The 19,996-nt window shown below is 42.1% G+C and overlaps 1 protein-coding gene across 1 annotated transcript; it reads right to left on the bottom strand.

Moving 5' to 3' along the window:
* Positions 1 to 5,178: 5,178 nt before the first annotated feature.
* On the bottom strand, positions 5,179 to 19,443 carry LOC139341511 (uncharacterized). Its single transcript, XM_070978065.1, has 16 exons — positions 19,386 to 19,443; positions 17,745 to 18,497; positions 14,974 to 15,074; positions 14,560 to 14,686; positions 14,389 to 14,438; positions 13,161 to 13,266; positions 12,233 to 12,391; positions 12,018 to 12,138; positions 11,873 to 11,934; positions 11,518 to 11,643; positions 11,321 to 11,415; positions 11,073 to 11,219; positions 10,743 to 10,939; positions 10,085 to 10,214; positions 7,232 to 7,425; positions 5,179 to 6,340 (listed from the first exon to the last, which is right to left on the bottom strand). The coding sequence occupies exons 1-16, from the start codon at positions 19,441 to 19,443 to the stop codon at positions 6,097 to 6,099; spliced, it is 2,670 nt and encodes an 889-aa protein (XP_070834166.1). The 3' UTR covers positions 5,179 to 6,096.
* Between the last annotated feature and the right edge of the window lie 553 nt (positions 19,444 to 19,996).

The following is a 19,996-nucleotide window of genomic DNA, read 5'->3' as shown; positions in this document are numbered from 1 at the left end:
GCCCACTATCACCTGTCAACCTGCTTCTACATATTGTTTAAGTGTGTGTTTGTGTGACTATGCACGATATTTCAAAAAGGAGGTGTGACCGTGGGCCCTGTGGGGTAGAATGGGTTGTGATATCAGTTTGAAACATCCACAGCTGGATGATAAAATCTATTTTCATGCCAAAGCAGCAAATTATGGTTTTATTTATCATTTCAGACATCACGTGACAGCTACACGTCTACTGCTGTTAGCAAGAGCCGCAGACTTTGGCTTATGTGTGTGAAACTGAACATGTTCTTGAACCAGGAGGCAAGCAGCATTCGCTTTACTTTTCTTTAGCTGCTCCATTAGATGCTCACGCGTCTAAGATAAATTAGCGAGAGGATGAGGAGCCTTTATACCACACGTGCCCTTGCCATCCTAACTCAACTCAAAAATGGAATATCCTGCCTTTGCACGGCACTCCTGAGTTTGCTTCTGCATGATGCATTTGATATCTTGTGTCGAACCGCTATTGCAAAGCAGAATTAGTGTTGCCTTGCCCTACTTTCCAAACCATCGAGGAGCAAATAATCAGCCCGAGCTGAGGATTTGCCTGGCAGTCTCTCATACGAGGGATGCTGGGGAAACATCCTTTTCTGCAAGTGCTGGGTTTCACCAAGAGACTTTCAAGAGACTTCAGTGTTTCTGTGACAGGGACAATACTGAGACTTCTACTGCCATCTAGAGTGAAATAGCAGGTAGTTCATGGCAGAGGGCTGTGCAGTTTGAGGGGATGTCTGAAGGCGTTTACTGTACCAAATGATTTGCATGTTATACGTCAAATGAAATAGCTCTGCTGTGTTTGTGCATGTCATAGGCCAGAGCTTAGACTTACATAATTCCCACACTTGTTCATTTACATATCCACAGTATGAAATATACTGATTACAATATTTACTCCAACAGACTTTATGATTTTGGACTTTTTTGCTTTGCAGACTTTCTCTTTCGCCGCCTCTCCGCCTCCTTCCCAGACGAGTCTGCTCCTCGCAGCACAGAAGTAATGCCAGAGCAGTTCCCAGTGCCAGAAATTGCCCGAAGGTTTAGAAATGAACTACTTGTTGTTCAGAGTGTGGGAAGATCTTTTTTAATACACAAATAATCCAGTACAAGCTACCAAAAGAGTAATAAATTAAATCAAAAAACAGAGAAAGCCAGGGATCATCAGAGGCTTAAAACCCTTTTGAAGTATTATCCACCTGTTTTTTTCATTTGATTTCTTCCTCTTTGTTATGATTTTTTCTTCTTTTGTAGTCTATGCTGAGCTTCTAACACATAATTCAAAATATCCCAGTCGGTCCTTGCTTATTGTGTTCCTCAATGATTTTTCTAATCACCATTTTCATCTTGCTTTAATTAAACCTTTTATTGGACAGAGACACGGGCCATAATGATCTCTATATTTCAGAGAGAATAGATTGGAAAATGACTTATACCTTATGCTGACCTTTCTCAAGCTTGCCTGCTGGCAAGGCTATGCTAAGCAATTTCACCAACATATTTATCTCATCCATAGCACACCTTAGACTTAATCCTAATGGTCTTTTCATTAGCCTTTTAATTGAGCAGCGTGGAGTATTAAAATGTCTTTCAGCAGCTTTTAAAAAGCACCCTCATGTCAGATCCAGCCTATACACATTAATGTGGGGTAGTTAAACCCACGTTAACCTCCAGGCATAGTCATCAATCAAGCATGTTCCCCCTATTTTATTCTTAATCTGACTTTCTGACATAGTAAATAACGTGCTGAATGAAAAAGAGTCAGGCTCACATTTTCATATCAGCCATGTGTGTATCACAGGGGAAAATGAATGTATCTGTGTTAATGTCAGGATTTCAGTAATCTCATTAGTAAATGCTTAGTAAAAGTACTTCAAAACACATCACGAACAATAAATACAATTTAAAAATTAACCTGATGGAGTGGATTGTACGGTATTTTGTTGGCTAGAAAGGTGTTTCTTGTTGAGATTTGACATTTTAAACGGGTGTTCATTTTCAAAATAGGTAGGCTTTCTAATGAAATAAAACAAATATCAGTATAAATATTTGATTTAACTATGTTTTATATGAACATTAGATACGCAAAAATCAAATTAACTACGAGTGATCAGGTAATTAAACGTTGTGTGTGTGTGTGTGTGTGTGTGTGTGTGTGTGTGTGTGTGTGTGTGTGTGTGTGTGTGTGTGTGCGTGTGTGTGTGTGTGTGTGTGTGTTGCACATTAATCCAATAAATCTACCATCACTACACCACTGATTACATTTTGAAGCATGTGATTTATCCCACCGTTGTTATTCATCCAGACATGGAAGATAACTGTTGCACATCGCCTGCCATGTATGAATAATAGGATCTAATCACAATCACTTCTAATCAAGCCCGGGAGGCATTCTCATCTGTACACAAATTCAAGACAGTGGTGTGAAGTTTGTGAGGCGGCCAGAAGATGGCAGTACACCCTCAGCTTGTCTTGACTGACAGTGAGAATGTACCAGGGACAAAGGTCAAATAACACAGCGCTGTTGACCAGGAGAGGGTCAACACATAAATATCTCTGGGGACTTTCTCAAGTGCCTTGTGCAGCTACTTAGTGTGAGATTTGCCAGAGGAAGAGGCAGAAGTCCCATTTCCACCTCAGCAAAATGAAATCAGAAGCCCCTGGGATTTGACTCTGACCTTCCTGGCATGCACTACCGTTGACTGATTACTGAAATATAAGAGGCTAGAAGATGTTGGGCTGTATTAACTACATAAGGGCTTACAGCAAAAGTGTGAGACAATTTACATGTATTAAAAAGGATTATCCTCCAATTAACATCTCAATGACTATTACATTAACTGTAATTTAGAGTCTCATGGAACAGACACACAAAGGAATTCTTATAAAAACAGGAAGATACTAGTTTCTGCATTAAGCAACAGTCATTTATACTGTTTATATTGTGTGTATAACATAAGGCTAAATGCCAGTCTTGTTCATTTAACATTTGGTGGACAAGAATTCCTTTGGTTCAGACCTGCATGCATTTTATTGGCTTGTGTGGGATTTGGGCAGGAAACCAGAGCTAATGCCCCCTCTCCCACTTCAAACGGATGCCAGGCACCCTTAAATGTCATGGGGTGGTTAGAGAGTTGAAGGAGATGGGAGGGAGGGGGGAGGGAGGGGGATTGAGGAGTGAGAAGCTGGGGCTCGCTGGGCGAAAGAGAGAAATCCAGCCACGCCAGAGCTGGCCTCAGCGCTTATCAGTGTGTGCTGGATGTAGCTTTGCTGAGGCTGCTAAGGCAAACCAGATGCAGCGTAGGTTGCTCTGTGCCACTATGTGTCAGGTACAGCCTGGGTCAGTCTGAGGCGCCTCTGTATTGTAGGAGGGAGACCACTGTACAGTTCAAACTCGCTGCAGATGGTCCTGACGAGAGTGTCGGGTCCTGCGGTTCATCTTTTGAGAAGTTTTGAAGGTTTCATGGTGTCACTTCAATTACTCACCCCGATGGATTTCTTCTGTGTTTTAGATTGACAACTTGCAAGTGGTTTATAGCTGGAGTATCAAAGCCTGTGAGTGTGCGTTCTGGGGTGTTTTGGTCACTGGGAATCCCACGGTGTCTTTCTACTCTTGCCAGCAGCAGTGTTTATAGGATTTTGTCTCATTTTCTCCAGTGTTAATTTATTTCCATAAAGACAGCCATGACACATTCTCTCCTCTGCCTTCTCTCTCTGTGTGGCTTTACTTTTCTGAGCTCTGAGTTTCTCTCCCTGTCTCTATGCTGACTGGAAGAATAGACCGGATTGACCTCAGTCCCTGCTGCGTGGTTATTTTGACAATGAGCATCATCATCATTGTCAGTTTTCCTCCAACTCTTCCTCTCTGTCTCTCCGTCGCTCTCTGGAGCTCTGCATTTCTACACCCTGCTATTGCGTTGTTTTGTGGTTTTGGATAAGTTCTCGCTATATTGTTACGCTTCCTGAGGTATGCCATTGTGGTCCATCTGTGTCAGTGGGTAAATGAACATGTTGCAGCCTGGCTAACTTCAGTTTCCCATGTCTGAGACTAAGTCTCTCAAATCTCCAGCTTGCCAGCATCATACTCCTCCCTCCCTGTGGGTCTGTTTGGCAACCAGAAAATACCATCTCTCTCATCATCGGGATTATATGGAGCTCATTTGCCTTTGATTGCAAAACCATTAATACACAAATGTATTGGCGACTGACCTGTGGCCTTTCTCATCAACTGACTAGAAAAACTGGTCTCATCACTTCTCCTCTCAGGCTCTTTGGACCCCAGGGGTCTGGGTCAGGGTTTGGTAGTGTTTGTGCTGTCTTTCTGTCAGACTTGCATGATCCACTGCCACTTAACAAGGGAGAACAAGGCTGAGAAATGAGGCATTTCCGGGCCCAAGGGTTTATTCCTACAGCACACTGGATTACATTACAAAACACAAAAGGGAGATGTGAGTCATTTTTAAAGAAGTCCTCTGCTCCAGACCATCTTAGTGTCTAATCTGCAAAGGGAAAGCTTGCAGACAGGACACAAAGCTTTCAGACGTGTCTTTTCGCTACATCACATATTTTCTGACTCTATCCCAGTTCTATCTGAACTTTAAAAAGGTGAAGCATGCTGAGACTTAATCAGGCTGACATTGTTGTACCCTCAGGAATTACTCTGCTGGATGCTAAAAAAGAAATGCTTATCACATATCCAGTCGAGCAAAGCTTGATCTGGTTCTGTTTCTTTTTTGGCTTATCATTTTCCCTCATGCTACAAATATGATGTAAACCAGGAAGATATGCAAAAAGCAAAAATGTGAGTGTAGTTTTTTTTTTTTTTTTTCTGGAAATAAGTTTTTTGTAGGCATTGTTCTGTACATACAATGAAGCAATATGGATGATACACACAACAGTTATGTACGCATGATAACACTTTACAACAGAAAAAAGTCAAATAACACGCACACACACAAAAAACTACAATAACATGACTAGACATGGGACAATTTAAAAATTTCATGTCACCATAATCCTCATAATCCTGACCAAAATAACTGCAAGTCACAATATTATCCCAGTAGTCATCAAAATATGCTTAACTCTTAAAATGGCACTAAAACATACTAGAATCACAATCAGAGATGACACTTTTCTTTTTTTTTTCAGTGAATTATACTTCATATGAGCTGTTAATTATGGAGGAAAAACTGCCGTGAACTGCAGTCAATTCCCCAGAGACAGCAGCTCCAGCATCTAGCGGTTTATCTTCTGTGAGCTGTCCATGTTATAGGATAGGAAGAGAGGGACCACACCACAAAGTGCTAGCATTAAAACATTACATCCAGCCAGAGGTAACATGAAATTAGCTATTTAGCTACATAGCTAATACTACTGAGCTATTGTTAGCTAAATTCAGTTTGGTGAATAGAGCTGGATGATGCTTATGGAGATGGAAGTACAAACTGGAGGTGTTAGTCCACTCCTTCCTCCAGCTGGTTCTGCTGGTGGGCGTCTCCATCTCTGTGTTGTTCTTTAGAGTGTTATCAATAACATTTCCACACATCTGAATTAATTTTTTTCATGAGCAACATAATGGGAAAGGCGAGCCTTCAGCCGTTGTGACAGGAGTAGGATTTTGGAATAACTGGAAAGATGCGGGCTCCCATCTGTGGCAATTATAATAAATCTGGAACTCAATATTCAATTCAAGTCACTCATGTGGATATTCATGATTATCCTGATTATCTATTATCCCAATAATGGAAATTCACCACAATCAACTTATCTGGAGCGTTATCTATCGCAGTCCACAATAGAATTTTATATCATCCCATCCCTAAACACAGCCATATCACTATTTGACATTTCTAACTGAAAGGCGTTTGGTAACAATCTATGAAGAGCATTTTGTCAACACAATAAACATGTTCACATATCGAGGTAAATAACTCACAAAAGATGACATGGCATTTCACATTACAGGACACTGAACAGACAGACATCTATTTAAGAATGTGAGAAACACTTTGCTCCATCCTTATCCCCACTGCTTGTCTCAGTCTATGTAGTTATCATGTAACATCAGATGGCCATCACCTTCCTTTGAGGAGGGGTTTCCATGGTGACCACATCCCTTTCTGGGCAGATTTTTTGCATGGGATCAGGGTCGACCATGTGTTGCTGAAGCAGAGGGTGCTGTTGACTGGTGAGGGTGGGCGGGGGCTGGCGAAGAACAACAATTTGAGCGCTGGGTCCCTGCAGCAGGATGTCCATCAGCTCTTCCTCTGTAGAGCTGACCACCAGTATACCATTCACCTCCACCAGTCTACAAGGCCAATCACACACGCAAAAATGTCAAAGGGACATCAGTAAAGTTGAGCATCATGTCAATCCAAGGTAGGAAGAGAAAATCGTAATGTTCTTCTCAAAGTTTCTTTAATAACCTAAAGATTTTACAGAACTCGTGACTGACTCGTGGGGAAATTCTCTCTCAACTTCAATATATCAAACGTCTATTTGGCAGGATTCTCTGTACAGGTAAAGGCAGGACATCTTTAATGTTTACTTAACAAGCAACAAATAATATCAAAGAATTCACAAATCACAGAGTGTGAAATATTAAAAACATTACCTTTGCACAGAGCTAATCAAAAATTCCCATTTCATTAGTTTTTATTTATAGCCACCTGGATAAAAGTGACAGGGAAATAGCAGTCCTTTGTGTTTTTTCATTAGCTGTGTAAAGAGCATTGGCACAGACTGTGATGAGTGAACACACACACACAGTGAGGCTCAAAGACTCCTCTCAGCTTCTGTGGTTCTGTCTCTGCACTGTCATGCAGACTCACCTTTCTTCGGCAGGATGTCAGCTGCACTGTGTGCTCAGAGTGCTGTCTATCTAAGTATGTACTTGTTGTAATGCAGTAATTGCCCAATTATATGACGTTCTTTTATCTGCTCCTTTTCACTCTCTTCTGCATCCAAGTATTACATTACAGTGTTTGCTTGTTTGGAGCTAATATCTGATGGGTTCCCATAGCTACAAAGTACAAAAAAAATAGGAGTGAGGAAAGAACTGGGTGTGATGAGTGAGACAGTGAATGAAGACTGCTCTCTTTAACTAGGTGGCCTCTTGTGAACACTAACCAAGTAATTGCCATTAAGCCAGGGTAAATGACTTGGTTTGAAATTCTTTTTGGATGTGTTCATGCATTACCTGTCGCCCACACAGAGGTGAGAGTTGTCCACCTTGACCACCACTAGTCCGCTGCCTTCTCTGTAGTGACACGTAAAGCCATAGTGGCCATCAGGGTCATGGTTCTCCTGTAGAACCAGCAGCATGGCCGGACACTGCAGGGACACCAGCTGGCTCAGGCTGCCGATGGCCAGACTCTTTTTCCGAGCTTTCTCCTGAATTCAGAAAAAGCGAAAGCATGTATGCACGTTAATGAATGCAATGCAGATAGTTGAAGAGACCCAAAGTAACCAAGTGCAACCTCTTCAAAAGAATCTGTTGAAGAATCTTTGCAACTGTCAAATGCGTGTTTTTGTGCCTCTGAAACAAGACACCAAGTAGTTATCATTTCCTTAAGATAAAATAGTAGCTTTACTTCTTGGAATGAAGCCTTAAAGATTACAGATATACCACTAGTTGGAAGTCCCCAAGAGATAAGTCTGAGGCTGCCTCAAAGCCAGAAGACCACCAAGATGTAATGATTAGCTTTTGAAAAGATCACACCATAAGTAGCTTGCAGGGATCAGAAAAAACTTGTGAGTCTGACCACTGAATTCCAATGTTCCCTTATCCAGCCTCTTGGCATACTCCCCCCTCCCCCAAATGGCATGTGAATGCCTTGCAGCAATAGATGCCGCCTTGCCCGGGTCAGGGGTCAAAGCTAAGGCTTCTCTCTCCTCAGACAAGCGGGCCAGACAGGATATATTCACGGAAACGCAGCTGAAGCCCCTTGAGAAATACCCTCTAATGCGCATCATTTTCCCTCTTGGTTTGCCTCAATGTTGGACACACGCCAAGAGCCCATGGAATTTTCTCTTCATATTCTTCTTGTTTATCCACAAGATCTGATCAAATCCTAACCTACCTGGGCCAGACATAGGGCCCATATCCTACATACACACCAGGCACAGCCAATAGACTGTTTGTCCAATTAAAACACAGCTATTCAAGATCACAAAGGTCGCTCAGGCGAGAAATAATGGCTCACCTTTTTTTTCTCAATAGTGAGAAAATAGGGAATATAAGTTGCAAATTTCATAAACCCAATAATTTCCCTAAAACATAGGAAGCTACAACATGATGTGAGAAAGGATTTGGGTTTCACTCAGTATGAGGAATGATTCTCTGACAGGCCAGACAACATAGATGCTAAGTGGAAGGGATTGCATTTCTTTTATAATGATGGGTGTTAGTAGCTCTGAATTCAGTACTGTCGTTCTGTGATGCCTTGGCTGCTCCAACAGCGAAGATCTTTAACACATTCAACCTTGGGGAGAAGAAAGACATAATGGGAGACAATCTGACCACACTGATCCACAACAATTCATATCATGACTTGTGTCTATGTGAAAACTGGAAGCACCCTATCCATTTCTTCAACTCAGGGGCATGCCATGGAAAAGAGCTGGCAGATTTTTCCCACAACTCAATCCATCCTCAAGGAACATGTGAGACTAAAGATTGGACGAATCAGTAAGTCTTCCAATTTCCCCCGTTTTAATAGCCTGTCTAAAGTTTATTAGTTGCTTATTTCAAATCATTTCCCCCATTTGTTGTCCTTCCCCTCCTCCCTCCATTCTCTTCCTCTGGTTCTCGTTCTCCTTCCCTCTTGGCTGTTTTATTGATGCTCTCCAGTTGCAATAGATCCTGGAGATTAGACTGCCGATGATGAAATATTTCCTTATTGTCTGTAATGCGGGGCAGCCTACAAGACCAAACAGAGGGCAGTCTGCTCCTTATTAGAGCAGCAGCTCCATCAGTTTCCCAGGCTGCTCCTCAGCTCTGACCTGTGTGTTAACTCTGATTAGGTCATATGATAAACATTAGCGCTGCTGCTTTTCCCACAAACTCAGCACCTAAAAAAGCGTGGCCCCGGGGCGGCAATGTGACACGGGGCACCTTTCAAAGCCGAAGCCGCGTGTGTCCTTTCATGGCACCTCGTTAGGGCTTCTCCAACAGGATAAAAGAGCCACATTAAAAAAGAATTGGGCTCCTCCGGGGATAGATGGAGATAGTTTTACACATACTGGCCCATTTCTCCATTGCACTCTCCCAGTGGCTTTTGTCACACACATTCCATTGTTGGTATGGTCACAGGCTCTCGGATGTCAGCACTAAACATCATTTTCTCTGAAAAAGTTCATGTTCATCCAAAGGACTTCGCTCAGCCTTCTATACCCACTCTCACCATGGGACTAACTGCACAGCTTAACGAAACAGAGCAGGCTGAATGGAGCATTGTGTTGTCAGTCAGGAGAACATTGAATTGAAGATCAAAGATGATGGACATAATAGTGTCAAGTGATGGCCTCCCACACCAGAAAGCTTTTGCCACCTCTCCTAGTGCGTGCTCTTTCTGCTGTTGGGTAATTAAATGAACAAATATATGAACTTCACATGTTCTGCAGATTAATTAAACCTTTAGGTGATCCTCACAATATGGCTTTCATTAGTGAGGAAAAGGCCAGTTATCCAGAATATATTGCACAACCTCTGGTGTTGATGTGGTTAAAGACAGGAGAAACAGCATTTGGCGTGACCAAAGATGCCAAATTTGACTCACTTTTTTTTAGCATCCCATACCACACATGTTTCTCTTGATAACTCGTGTTGTTTTGGTGCAAATCTCAGTTTCTCATTGTATTATTTTTAGCAATCAAAACATTCCCTGACTCAGACCATACCACGTTCCCACATATTGGTGTGACGGTGTTTCACATGCTGTTGCTTAAACTCTGCCAACTGAGCTCCAGACCGTCATCGTGTTGGTCGCACTCTGCTTTAGTGCAAATAATCCATAAATTGTGTTAGTAATCTTAATTTGATCAAAAGTACCTTAACATATCTTTCTTGTAAAGCATTTTGGAGGTGAGCCACCTGTCGGTTGAGATGGACCATGGAAATTTCCTCCTTAAACACTTGGCAGTTCAGCTTCATCTTTTCCAGGAGACGAACGTCCAGCTGCCTGAATGGCAAGAGACCACGTTTCAGAAAACGGTCACAGATGTACACACATACATGCATGCATGGTTTATGAAATATGTAAATCAAGTCTAGTTAAGGTTTTATGTGAATTTCACCAGAATTGAATAAACACAGCGGATGGTTTATTTTCCTTGGAGAAGCAATACTTGAGCATTTTTGACTTTTATCCACAACTCCTTGGGTAGGACTCCATTTTTCTAACATTTTCTTTGGTGAAACAAAAACCACGTCCCCTAAAAGTCTCACAAGATTATTAGCAGCTAGTAGCTATGCTTTGACTTAAACATTAACTGTTTCTCAGCCTTTTAGGTTTACAGTACCACTGCATATAGTGCATGTGTATTGGACAACACGGCAGCACTTGCTCATGTAAACAATGTGTTCTAGCTTCTATAACGGTGGCCTTTTGAAGTATCTAATGTAACTGCCTTGAGTGTTTTTGGGAGGTGAAAGATAAGTTTTATGCATTGTTGAACAAGCTACTGATTAACAGAGACAGTCCACCGACTTCTTCTTGTGAGCAGTGGAGTTGTTAATGTTGTCTCTGAGGGCCTGCAGGCTCTGTCTCTTGTCGCTCAGTTGGCTTTTAACCAACTCCAGCCTCTGCTTCAGCTCAGCAGAGCCGAGCTTTTCTATGTTCGCATCTCCATCCATGCTCTTCAACTCTGAACAAAATGCCACCAGGCCGTGGTGGAGCTCCTGGACCTGTGGGGTCAAGAGATCAGTTTTCAGCAATGATTATATTCACTCCTAAGTTAATGGATTCATCACAGTTATGGCACCATTAGAAGCAAAAACAGTGACATCGTTTCATAGATGTAGCTGAAGAGATATGGACCTGAAGGATGACGTTTTGTAGTGACTCCACCTGTTGGTTGAGCTCTCTGATCCTCTCTTCTTTCTGGACGTTTTTGTTGATGTTGCTGTTTTCATCAGAACTCTTGACTTCTGGATTATTTTGTGAAACAGTATCTGATGACTTCTCCTATGATACAAAAAGCAGACAGAAAAGCATCTTGTTAAATGTTATATATCAGGTAAAGCCAGATACCTTCCATAGAAACATTAGAAAAAGATCAGAGCTACCGTTTTGCACAAGTGCAGCTCCAGTTGTCCGTTCTCTGACATCGATGTCAGGAGACTCCCAATCAGCTGATCTGGTGGGAGCTCTTCCGATGAACCTTCAAATCAAAGCACATGTACAGTATACCGATACACACGTCTGTTTTTTGTGTGTGTGTGATAAAGACTTCTTGATGTGCCGTGCATCATGTATTGTGCACCTTGTGTTTCTTTCAGTACAAATGGACCCTTATCTTCTGTCATCCCCAACATTTTAATACAAGAATCCATGATTTTTCCCACCGTTGTTTCCTTTGGGGTTCTGAGATGAACGATCCTCTCTGATGCTGCAACACATGACACAACAATCAGAAGTAACATAAAGGCTCTGATATATGCTCGTATAAGTGTCCATTATGAATATCATAGCAACAATAACCCCATTCATACTGCATAATGTGGAAATACATCAACTATATGCCATAAATTTACATAAATTTTTTTCATGGTGTCTCAGTTCTAATATATAGCATAATAGTGCATGTATTTAACCTTTAAACCAATTCAGCTACTCACCGTTGATTGTAATCTCGATCAGCTGAGAACTCCTCTGTACCATGCAGTTTTGGCTGTAGTTTCTGTTGTGGAAAAAGGCCAAAAGATTCAAATAAAGCTTGTTTTCCTGTTTGTTCGTCTTCATTGTATGTATGAGACGCTGTACCTGTTCTTGAGGGAACGGCGATTCATGCTCAGGCAGCTCATGTGAGGAGAGGACTTAGACTTGGTCATTGACACCAGTGTTGTATTGACTGTCTCAACATTATTAGGGCTGGAGGATTCTGCTGAACAAAGAAACGGCAAGAAACGTCTCTGTGACTTCATTGCAAACGGTCCAGGTAAATATTTGTTTGTCATGTTGTTTTGATAAACGCGTACCAAGCAGAGAGTCGAGTCTCCGGCTGATTTTGGTGGGAGGGTGCAGCTCATTATAAATGGCCGACAGCAGCTGCTCCCTGTCTTCCAGTGAGGCGATATGAAGGGTGTCCAAAGTGTTCATGTCCACTGAAGCTATGTCTTCTCCACACAGTTTTGCTTCTGAAAGGAAAACATTTAGTCATGGACCCACATACTTCAAGAAATCTGAGAGCTGTGCTGCAGCCAGTAATCTAGAATCCACAGCAAACATTTAAAAAAGACATGACAAACATAAAGAAGACATCAGTGAGACACCAGTCTTTTTATTACTGAATGCAAAACAGAAAATTGGACATTTCTGAGCAGAAAGTTGAACAAATTTGAAAATGAAAATGTAACCGTTAGCTTTAACAAATTTTTACAGTCTTCTATTAGCCTTTAGCCATTTGTTTGTTGGTTTAAACAGTGACGGGCCACAATTTTCATCAGATTCAGCCATGTTAGATTTTGTCTTCAATGTTAAAGAAATGAATAAGAGTGAACTTATTTCTGAACCTTGGTGTCTGCTTGTGTCAGAATTACTTTTAATGGAAGTCAGTAAATATGATCAGAAATTGTGAAGTTCCGGAGCTGGACTATGAGGAAAGGCGTACATATAGCAGGGTTTGGCTTTTAGGTACGTAGGAAACTGTAATAATGGTTTATTACTACATGAATTTCTTACATATTGCAGTTCCTGTGGTGAAGCTATTGTTGAAATACGAATTATGTTCTAATGGTGTCTTGTTTAATCTTACATTATCCTTGTCTTCTTTACTTCTTATTGCTGTTCATAAAAAAATGTTTAGATTTGATCTGCGGTAAAGATAAATCAACCTGGCAATGTCTGTCTTTGTTATGCAACCACCAAGCTGGGAGAGGAGTCAGTCAGAGGGAGAGTGTGTTTCACCTCTAATGAAAGGAAGACATTTCTGCAGTCCAATACTTGTAAACCATTGGCAGACTTCATCTGTGTTCAGCTTCCTAAGAGATTTGGCCACTTGCTTGTCCATATCCTGGGGGGAAGGAGAGGTTACATACCGCCTGCTTATACCACATTCTACCTGGGCAACAACCTTGTGTATAATGTCCCAAATCATTATGTCATAGTACTCCAACCACCAGCAACATACTCCTTAAGCCATTGTTTTGAGATGTGATACGGTGTATATATATATTTTTTTTAATTTCTAAATCCATAAAGTAAGCAGAGGTTAGGGATTGCAAAAAGAGCGGGACATGACGCACAAAGATGATTCAGACTCAAACTGCTGCATGTGAAAACCTATTTACTAGGAGGCAAAACAAAGGCATCAAGACAAAACCTGGTTAAACTCACAAGCACTCCATCATTGTCTGTGTCACTGATTCATTTAAAGTAAGGATGACTGTGTTGGATATCCATATTACAGCAAGTAAACACATTTGTGTGTTTAACTGTAAACAAATGTTTAAAAGGGACAAAGAAATGTTTATCCAAGCCGGGAACCTAAACACAGGTTTCTATGTAATCGTTGCCTTAGTCGCAGATTCTCTGTTTATGGTGTCCCTGGGAAGAAAACTACAGTGTTCGCTGCTGCCTGTAGAGGCTTTAAGGTAACTGTAGCATGATTAGATGCAATGAGGTAAGAGGTTTGCCTTGTATTTGGGCTTTCACTGTTATTTTGTAAGACAGGGAGACCTTAAAAACATATTAGATCATAATTTAACAAATAAATAATCCAGAGTTTAAGCCATTTTGTCTAATTTGCAGGCCCAGTGTGGGGCTCAAATGTGAGGCGTGGCTGGACACATGTGTAAATTACTAACATGTAATTGATGGGGTACCAGAGGAAAGTAAAACAGTTGATAATGCATGGATACAATAACTGCAGGACGTGAGCAATTTTCCTTTAAAAAAAAAGAAGAAATCTTTCCGTTTTGTGTTTCAGCTAACACATGGATCGCTAAGGATACGAGCAATCTTGCTTGGCAAATCCTGGACACAAAGACTAAAATCCTGAGACTATTTGCAGAGTCATTGCTTTGACAGATCAAGGGAGCTGGGAAATATAAACAGAGCATATTCTGTAATTGCAGCAGCTCTGGGCTGTGTGCTGATGCCACCCTGAAGGCCCTGCTTTGATGGTTTACAGTACCTTCTCAGGGAAGTTTCCATTCTGATCCTTAGACTGAGGCATATATGATGCTGCATAAAAGGCAGAAAAAAACAGAGACTTGTAAGGTATTTTTGAGTTATTTATGAGGCAGAACAGCAGTATTGTTTAGAACAATATTATTTGTCTTTAATATAATAATACTAGACTCACCAACGGTTATGCGTCGTTGATGTGGTGACTCCTCCTCTTCCTGGTGGTTTGATATCTGGGTCAAACCGTGAAAAGTGGCGCTCCTGCTCAGTGTGTCCCCAAGACTGCAGGAGCGAGTTATCAGCCTCTGTCACGTAATACAGGCTTCAGTTAACATTAGACTGAAAATCCAGTCTAATCAATTTAGAGCCAGTAAGTATTTTCATGAGTCGAAATACACAGTCGCAGTCTAAATCAGATAAAGCACATTTCTTCCTGGAATGTGTACTGACTCTGTAGATACCTTTAAATACATTAAAGGTGTATGTGTGGGCCTTGTTGACCACACTAGCTACGGATGCATGTGATATACAGTACAAGGAGTTTGTGAGAAAAGGTCTGGAAAAACAAGATAGTTCGTTGTAGTCTTCATACCCGCCGTTGAGTAAATGCGTCCATGTTGGTGGCGTGCGGAAGCAGACAAAGATCAGCTTTCAGCAAGTCGGGGCAGCTCACGTCTGTGTTGCTCAGGTCATCTGCATAGGAATAAACACAGTAAGTCAATAAATTAATTTGAATTAATCCCAGTTAGTCCTGTCTTAGTTGGTCTCTGTCTGGGAAACGAGCTTTTTAATGAAGTCCTTGTTTTCGGCCCTTTGAGCCACTCTAGTCTTATCAGCCTTCTCAGCCTTTTTTCTGGTGCACAGGTCACCAGGTCCATTTGCAGTGCATTAGCTGGTGCTGATACTGGACGCAGCTAGATGGGGTTGCATGGCAACCCGTTAGACACAGTAATGTCTGTCTGGTTGATGACATACTTCTCTGACAACCCAAGTTCTTTCCCACAGAAAGCCCATATTCTTACATTTTCCAAATGTCACTTGGTCAGCGAGCAGATATCTTTTTTTCTGCTATCATAACAAGCAAGACGAATGAGTCTGAGAATATGGCATCCAAGCTAGGCTTGGGCTTTCTCAGGAAACATAACACTGTGATAGTGATAGATGCTAGAATGCTTGCAGTTCTGAGTTGGAACTACTTCAAGTTTTATACCTTTAGAGATTGAAGCCTCGAGCCCCCCTATACCGTTCAAAAAACAGTAGTTCTTTCAAACACCCAACAAAAAAATTCAGCCTAATTTCTTAAACACATGTTTTTCATTTCAGGGGCCTATTTCTGAAAGGCTGGTTTGACATGGACGAGAGTTTAGATGGAGTCAGAATCAGATAAGACAGTGTAATTGGTTTATGTGTGTCAGCAGTGGAATCTTGTCTGGGTCCTGCAGAGACAGTGGAGTACAAAGAGGGGGGCAGCGAGCTGGCACTCTCTTCATCACCTGGCTAGCCTGTGAATCACTCTGTAGAGGCTCATAAAGTCTGCCTTGCAGCTAAGTAAATTCAAAACACAACTGTCTTGACTAGTACAACCATGTGAGAAAAGAGATGAGTCTTAGCTGAACGTGTGGATGCGTAGGAGCACCCTCCTCCAGCTGACCTCAGACACAACAGTGTGTCTGTGAATTCCTGAGAAAATCACTTCCAGTCTCGCTCTGTGACTTCTTTTCACCATGCATGGGAGAGGGGACACAAGATGGAGAGCTGTCTGAGAATGGTAATGGAGGGCGGCAGTACACCCACCCTACCACAGCCATGTTCAGACTCCACACAGCCTGCGTCGTCCAGGAAAAGCCCAATCAAAACAAGGCAGGACAGTTTGGGCAGACTTAGGGACACAGCCTGATGTTGCCTTAGAGGGTGAAATCACCAGTAGCAGGGAGATGGACATCATTCCCAGTCTGAGTTGGCTCAGGCAGGACAAGTCAAAGCATGAGTGAATTCCCTCACCCTTGACTGGTTAGCACAGACAAACATGTATTTGCGTGCACACACACAGATAAACTGAGCAGTCTAAGTTTGCTGAGTGACAACGTTTGACAACGGTTCACACACAGGGGTAACGACAAAGCAAAGCTTTAGAGTCAGAACTTTTCAGCACATTTCTGTAATGGATAGGCAAAAGCGATGCTTATCGTTTCTAGTATTATTGTCCTCTTCTGGTTTGAAAAGAAATGAAGCTCTTTGAGAGAAGACTGAGGGAGGAGAGCATGCTGAGTCACAGGAACCCAAAACCTGGGAACCGCCTGCCCAGCCACGCACTGGGAATACACACACAATGGCTAAAAAGGGAATCCAACAAAGGGGAACTTCTGCAACTCCCAAAGGAGGCGTTCGAGGTACTGTAGCCATGTCACATAATGACTGCAATTTCATCTGAATGGGGAAATGAGATCAAAATGAAGAGACAACACATGAGCTCAACAGCTGGATGGAACGAACCATCATCTGGTGCCATTTACCCCTCACCTAGACTTTAAATAATAATACTTTGTAAATTTACCTCAAGAAAACCCAAATTGTGTTCAGTAAATAACGAGATTTGTTCCAGTGGTGAAGCTCCCTGTAATAGAGAAACAAACCAAGACAACCATTGGGACCAATGATTTTTAAATAAAAATCAGAGAACGTTAGAGAAACACTCCAACGTCTTGGGAAATGCATTTGTTGTCTTTTTTTTTTGTTTTGTTTGTTCGTTTTATCTCAAGTTAGATGAGAAGAAACGCCTCAACTATATCTTTATATGTTTAGTCAAGAGGTTTTGTCACAGCAGGTAAAGCACGTTTTATTCAGAGAGCCTGCATGTACAATATCGCCTCCCTAAAACTGAAGGAACTAAATGGAATTTAGACATCATTCATTTTGTTATTTACCCCTTTTTTCCTACTGTGACATGTTGGAATGACTTCTGTGAAAATGGCCTGTTGTTCCAGGCCATGTTTAGCCTAGCTTAGCAGTTAGCCTCCTTCAAAAGAATAAAACGTACTGTGCAGCAGCTCAAAATTTGTCTCAATAATATGTTTTATTTTGTTTGCTTAGTGTCTACACCTGGACACTGGGGTATAATTTACAATAGTTGGAGTAAATCTGGGTAAGAGTTTTTGGAAGGTGCAAACAAAGCTAAGCTAGCCGCTTCCAGTGTTTAGGCTAAGCTGGGCTAAACATCACAAAGCTACTGTGCCTTACTATTGAACACACAAACACTAATTCGACATTAATTTCTATTCTCCCGGTGAGCAACCGTATTATCCAGAAGATCAGAGTAATGCATCAATGAAACAGCACTGGAGATGTTATCGCTGTTACACTCACTTTTCTGAGGGTACTCGGGCAGAGGAGCCACCTGGCAGGTGCTGTGTAAGAACATGGGCTTTGTTTTCTCTTCCTCCATCTCTTTGGTTGGCACAGCCTCGCTTTCCTCTCCAAGCTGACCACTTAGGCCCTCTTCAGGCTCAGCTGCACTGTTAGTACTGACTGCATTCTCAGCCAATGTGACTTCCTCTGTTGGCTCTGCTGCCTCCACACTCTCCATCTTTTCCCCACAATTCTCCTGGTCACCAGCAGCAAAGCTTACATCACTGCCAGATGTGTATGCCACACTCTCCTCTGAGTTCATGTCAAGGAACTGATCATCATTAGCGACGTCCGAGGGGGTGGGTGGGATCAGATTGATGACAGGTCTTGTCGGGAGGTTTCCAGAAGCTGCCGTGCTATTGGTGTTGCTTGCAAACAGCAATGGGTCATCCTCTTCATTATCTTCCCCACTGGTAAAAGTAATGGCCGGTTTGTCCTGGGGCTGTACCGTGAGTGAAGACAGAGGCTTCAGTTGTTTCTTCCTCAGAGCCCTCGGGCAGGCGGACAGGGAGCTGGCTGAGCGGGCCATGTTGTTCCTGGGGATCGCGGGATCTTCCTCAAACAGGATAAAGCTCGTGTTAATTATCCCCAGATCCTCCACTGTAATCTGGATAGCCTCCCTCTCACCTGATCCCCACTGATCCAGGTATGGATGCGGAGGGCCCCCATTAATCTTCCCTTGTTGCTCCTGCAGAGGATCCTTCTCCTCACCTCGCAAACATGAGCAGCAGAACAGCCTGCATGAAAGACATTGCTTGCTCTTTCTCCACGGGCGCCTCCGAGGCCGCTGCTTCTCTGCATTTGCACTTGCCATAGCAGTGGCTGCCTCACTGTACGCTGGCTATACTGCTAAACACACCGCTGATCAGATTAACCTCTACAGACTCATAGATAAACAACCATCTGCATCTCTTTGATTTCATACTGCCCTGCGAGAGAAGCCCCAGCATCTGAATGCAAACACTCAGCATCATGTGTTGCTTAGGAGAGGAGTGAAAAAAAATGGACCAATTCATGCACTCCAGCTCAGGTGAACACTTGAAATGAATGCACTTCTTTGATATGTTAAGCAGCATCATTGGAGATACAGCTCTGGTTTCAAAGGCCTCTAATAAGACAGCAATACCCTGTCAAAATGACATCTTTGGGTAAACTATATGTAATGTAGATAAGATACACAAGAAATGTAAATAGCTGAAAACAAAATCATGCATTGTATGTTTATGCAGTATGTGTGTATTAGTGCACATGTCCATGCACGTTTGTCCGTGTGATTATATTATTAGGTTTAAAATCAGTGTTCAGTTTCTCTGCGGGTCATCTGTCGAGAACTCACAGCTAGTATGGAAGCAGGTGAGAAGCAGGCTGGCGGATGCTTGACTCATACAACCCCTATGGCATCAGATGACATTTCCTTCATTCCACAGGCCCGGTCCTGTTCTCTGCTGCATGATAAGTCATCCAGCTTCTAGCTTAAAACCATTATGCCACACCACCCACATTGAGGGCTATGAAAAGATGATATCCATGTGTTTTTCTCACGCCCATAAAGTGACAGTAGAGTGATGGGAATAATTGTTCCCAGTATCCACCTCTCACCTTGCAGATTCTCTTTGGAGAAACTTTCTTTAACATTACTTTCCTCAGTTCCTCTCATTTGTACCCCCATCAGGTTCTCCCCTTTAAGAAGTTTAGCTCATGTGTTTGCAAGCCGGTTTCCAAATGTTTACCTGCTGCAGTGTTTGAAGTTCAGATTAACTTCGTAGGATTTTAAAGATATTCTACCTGTCTCTCTTCTGTTATAAAAGTAAATGCCAATGCATTATCCACATTCACATGGAAAACTCAGCTCTATATTTAAATTAAAATCTACCACAAAGGTTGCCTTAATTGGATTTTTAACAACACTGACTATTTTTTCCCAAATAAAAGCTGACCTCAGACACAGTAACTGTTCTCAAATTAGCCTTAACAATTTGTTGGCGTGCAGTAGTATAATTTCTGCACATTGGCAGCAGATAGGAGCAGAAGTAGTTAATTCTATTTGTCTAGATAAGCTCAGCTTTTCAGGTAATAAAGTTCTAGAGGGACTTTGTTGCGAGGCACAAAACTACAGCAGCCCTAGGTGATTTCAGTGGGAGGCCAGCTGACTATTGACAGAGGCTGAAGGCTCTTTGTAGTGGAGTGAAAAGTGCCTTTATACCCATGTC

The sequence above is a fragment of the Chaetodon trifascialis genome, chromosome 13 (assembly GCF_039877785.1).
Source record: "Chaetodon trifascialis isolate fChaTrf1 chromosome 13, fChaTrf1.hap1, whole genome shotgun sequence".
Lineage (NCBI taxonomy): Eukaryota > Metazoa > Chordata > Actinopteri > Chaetodontiformes > Chaetodontidae > Chaetodon > Chaetodon trifascialis.
The sequence above is the reverse complement of the archived record's forward strand: the minus strand, read 5'-3'. Positions and strand labels throughout refer to the sequence as shown.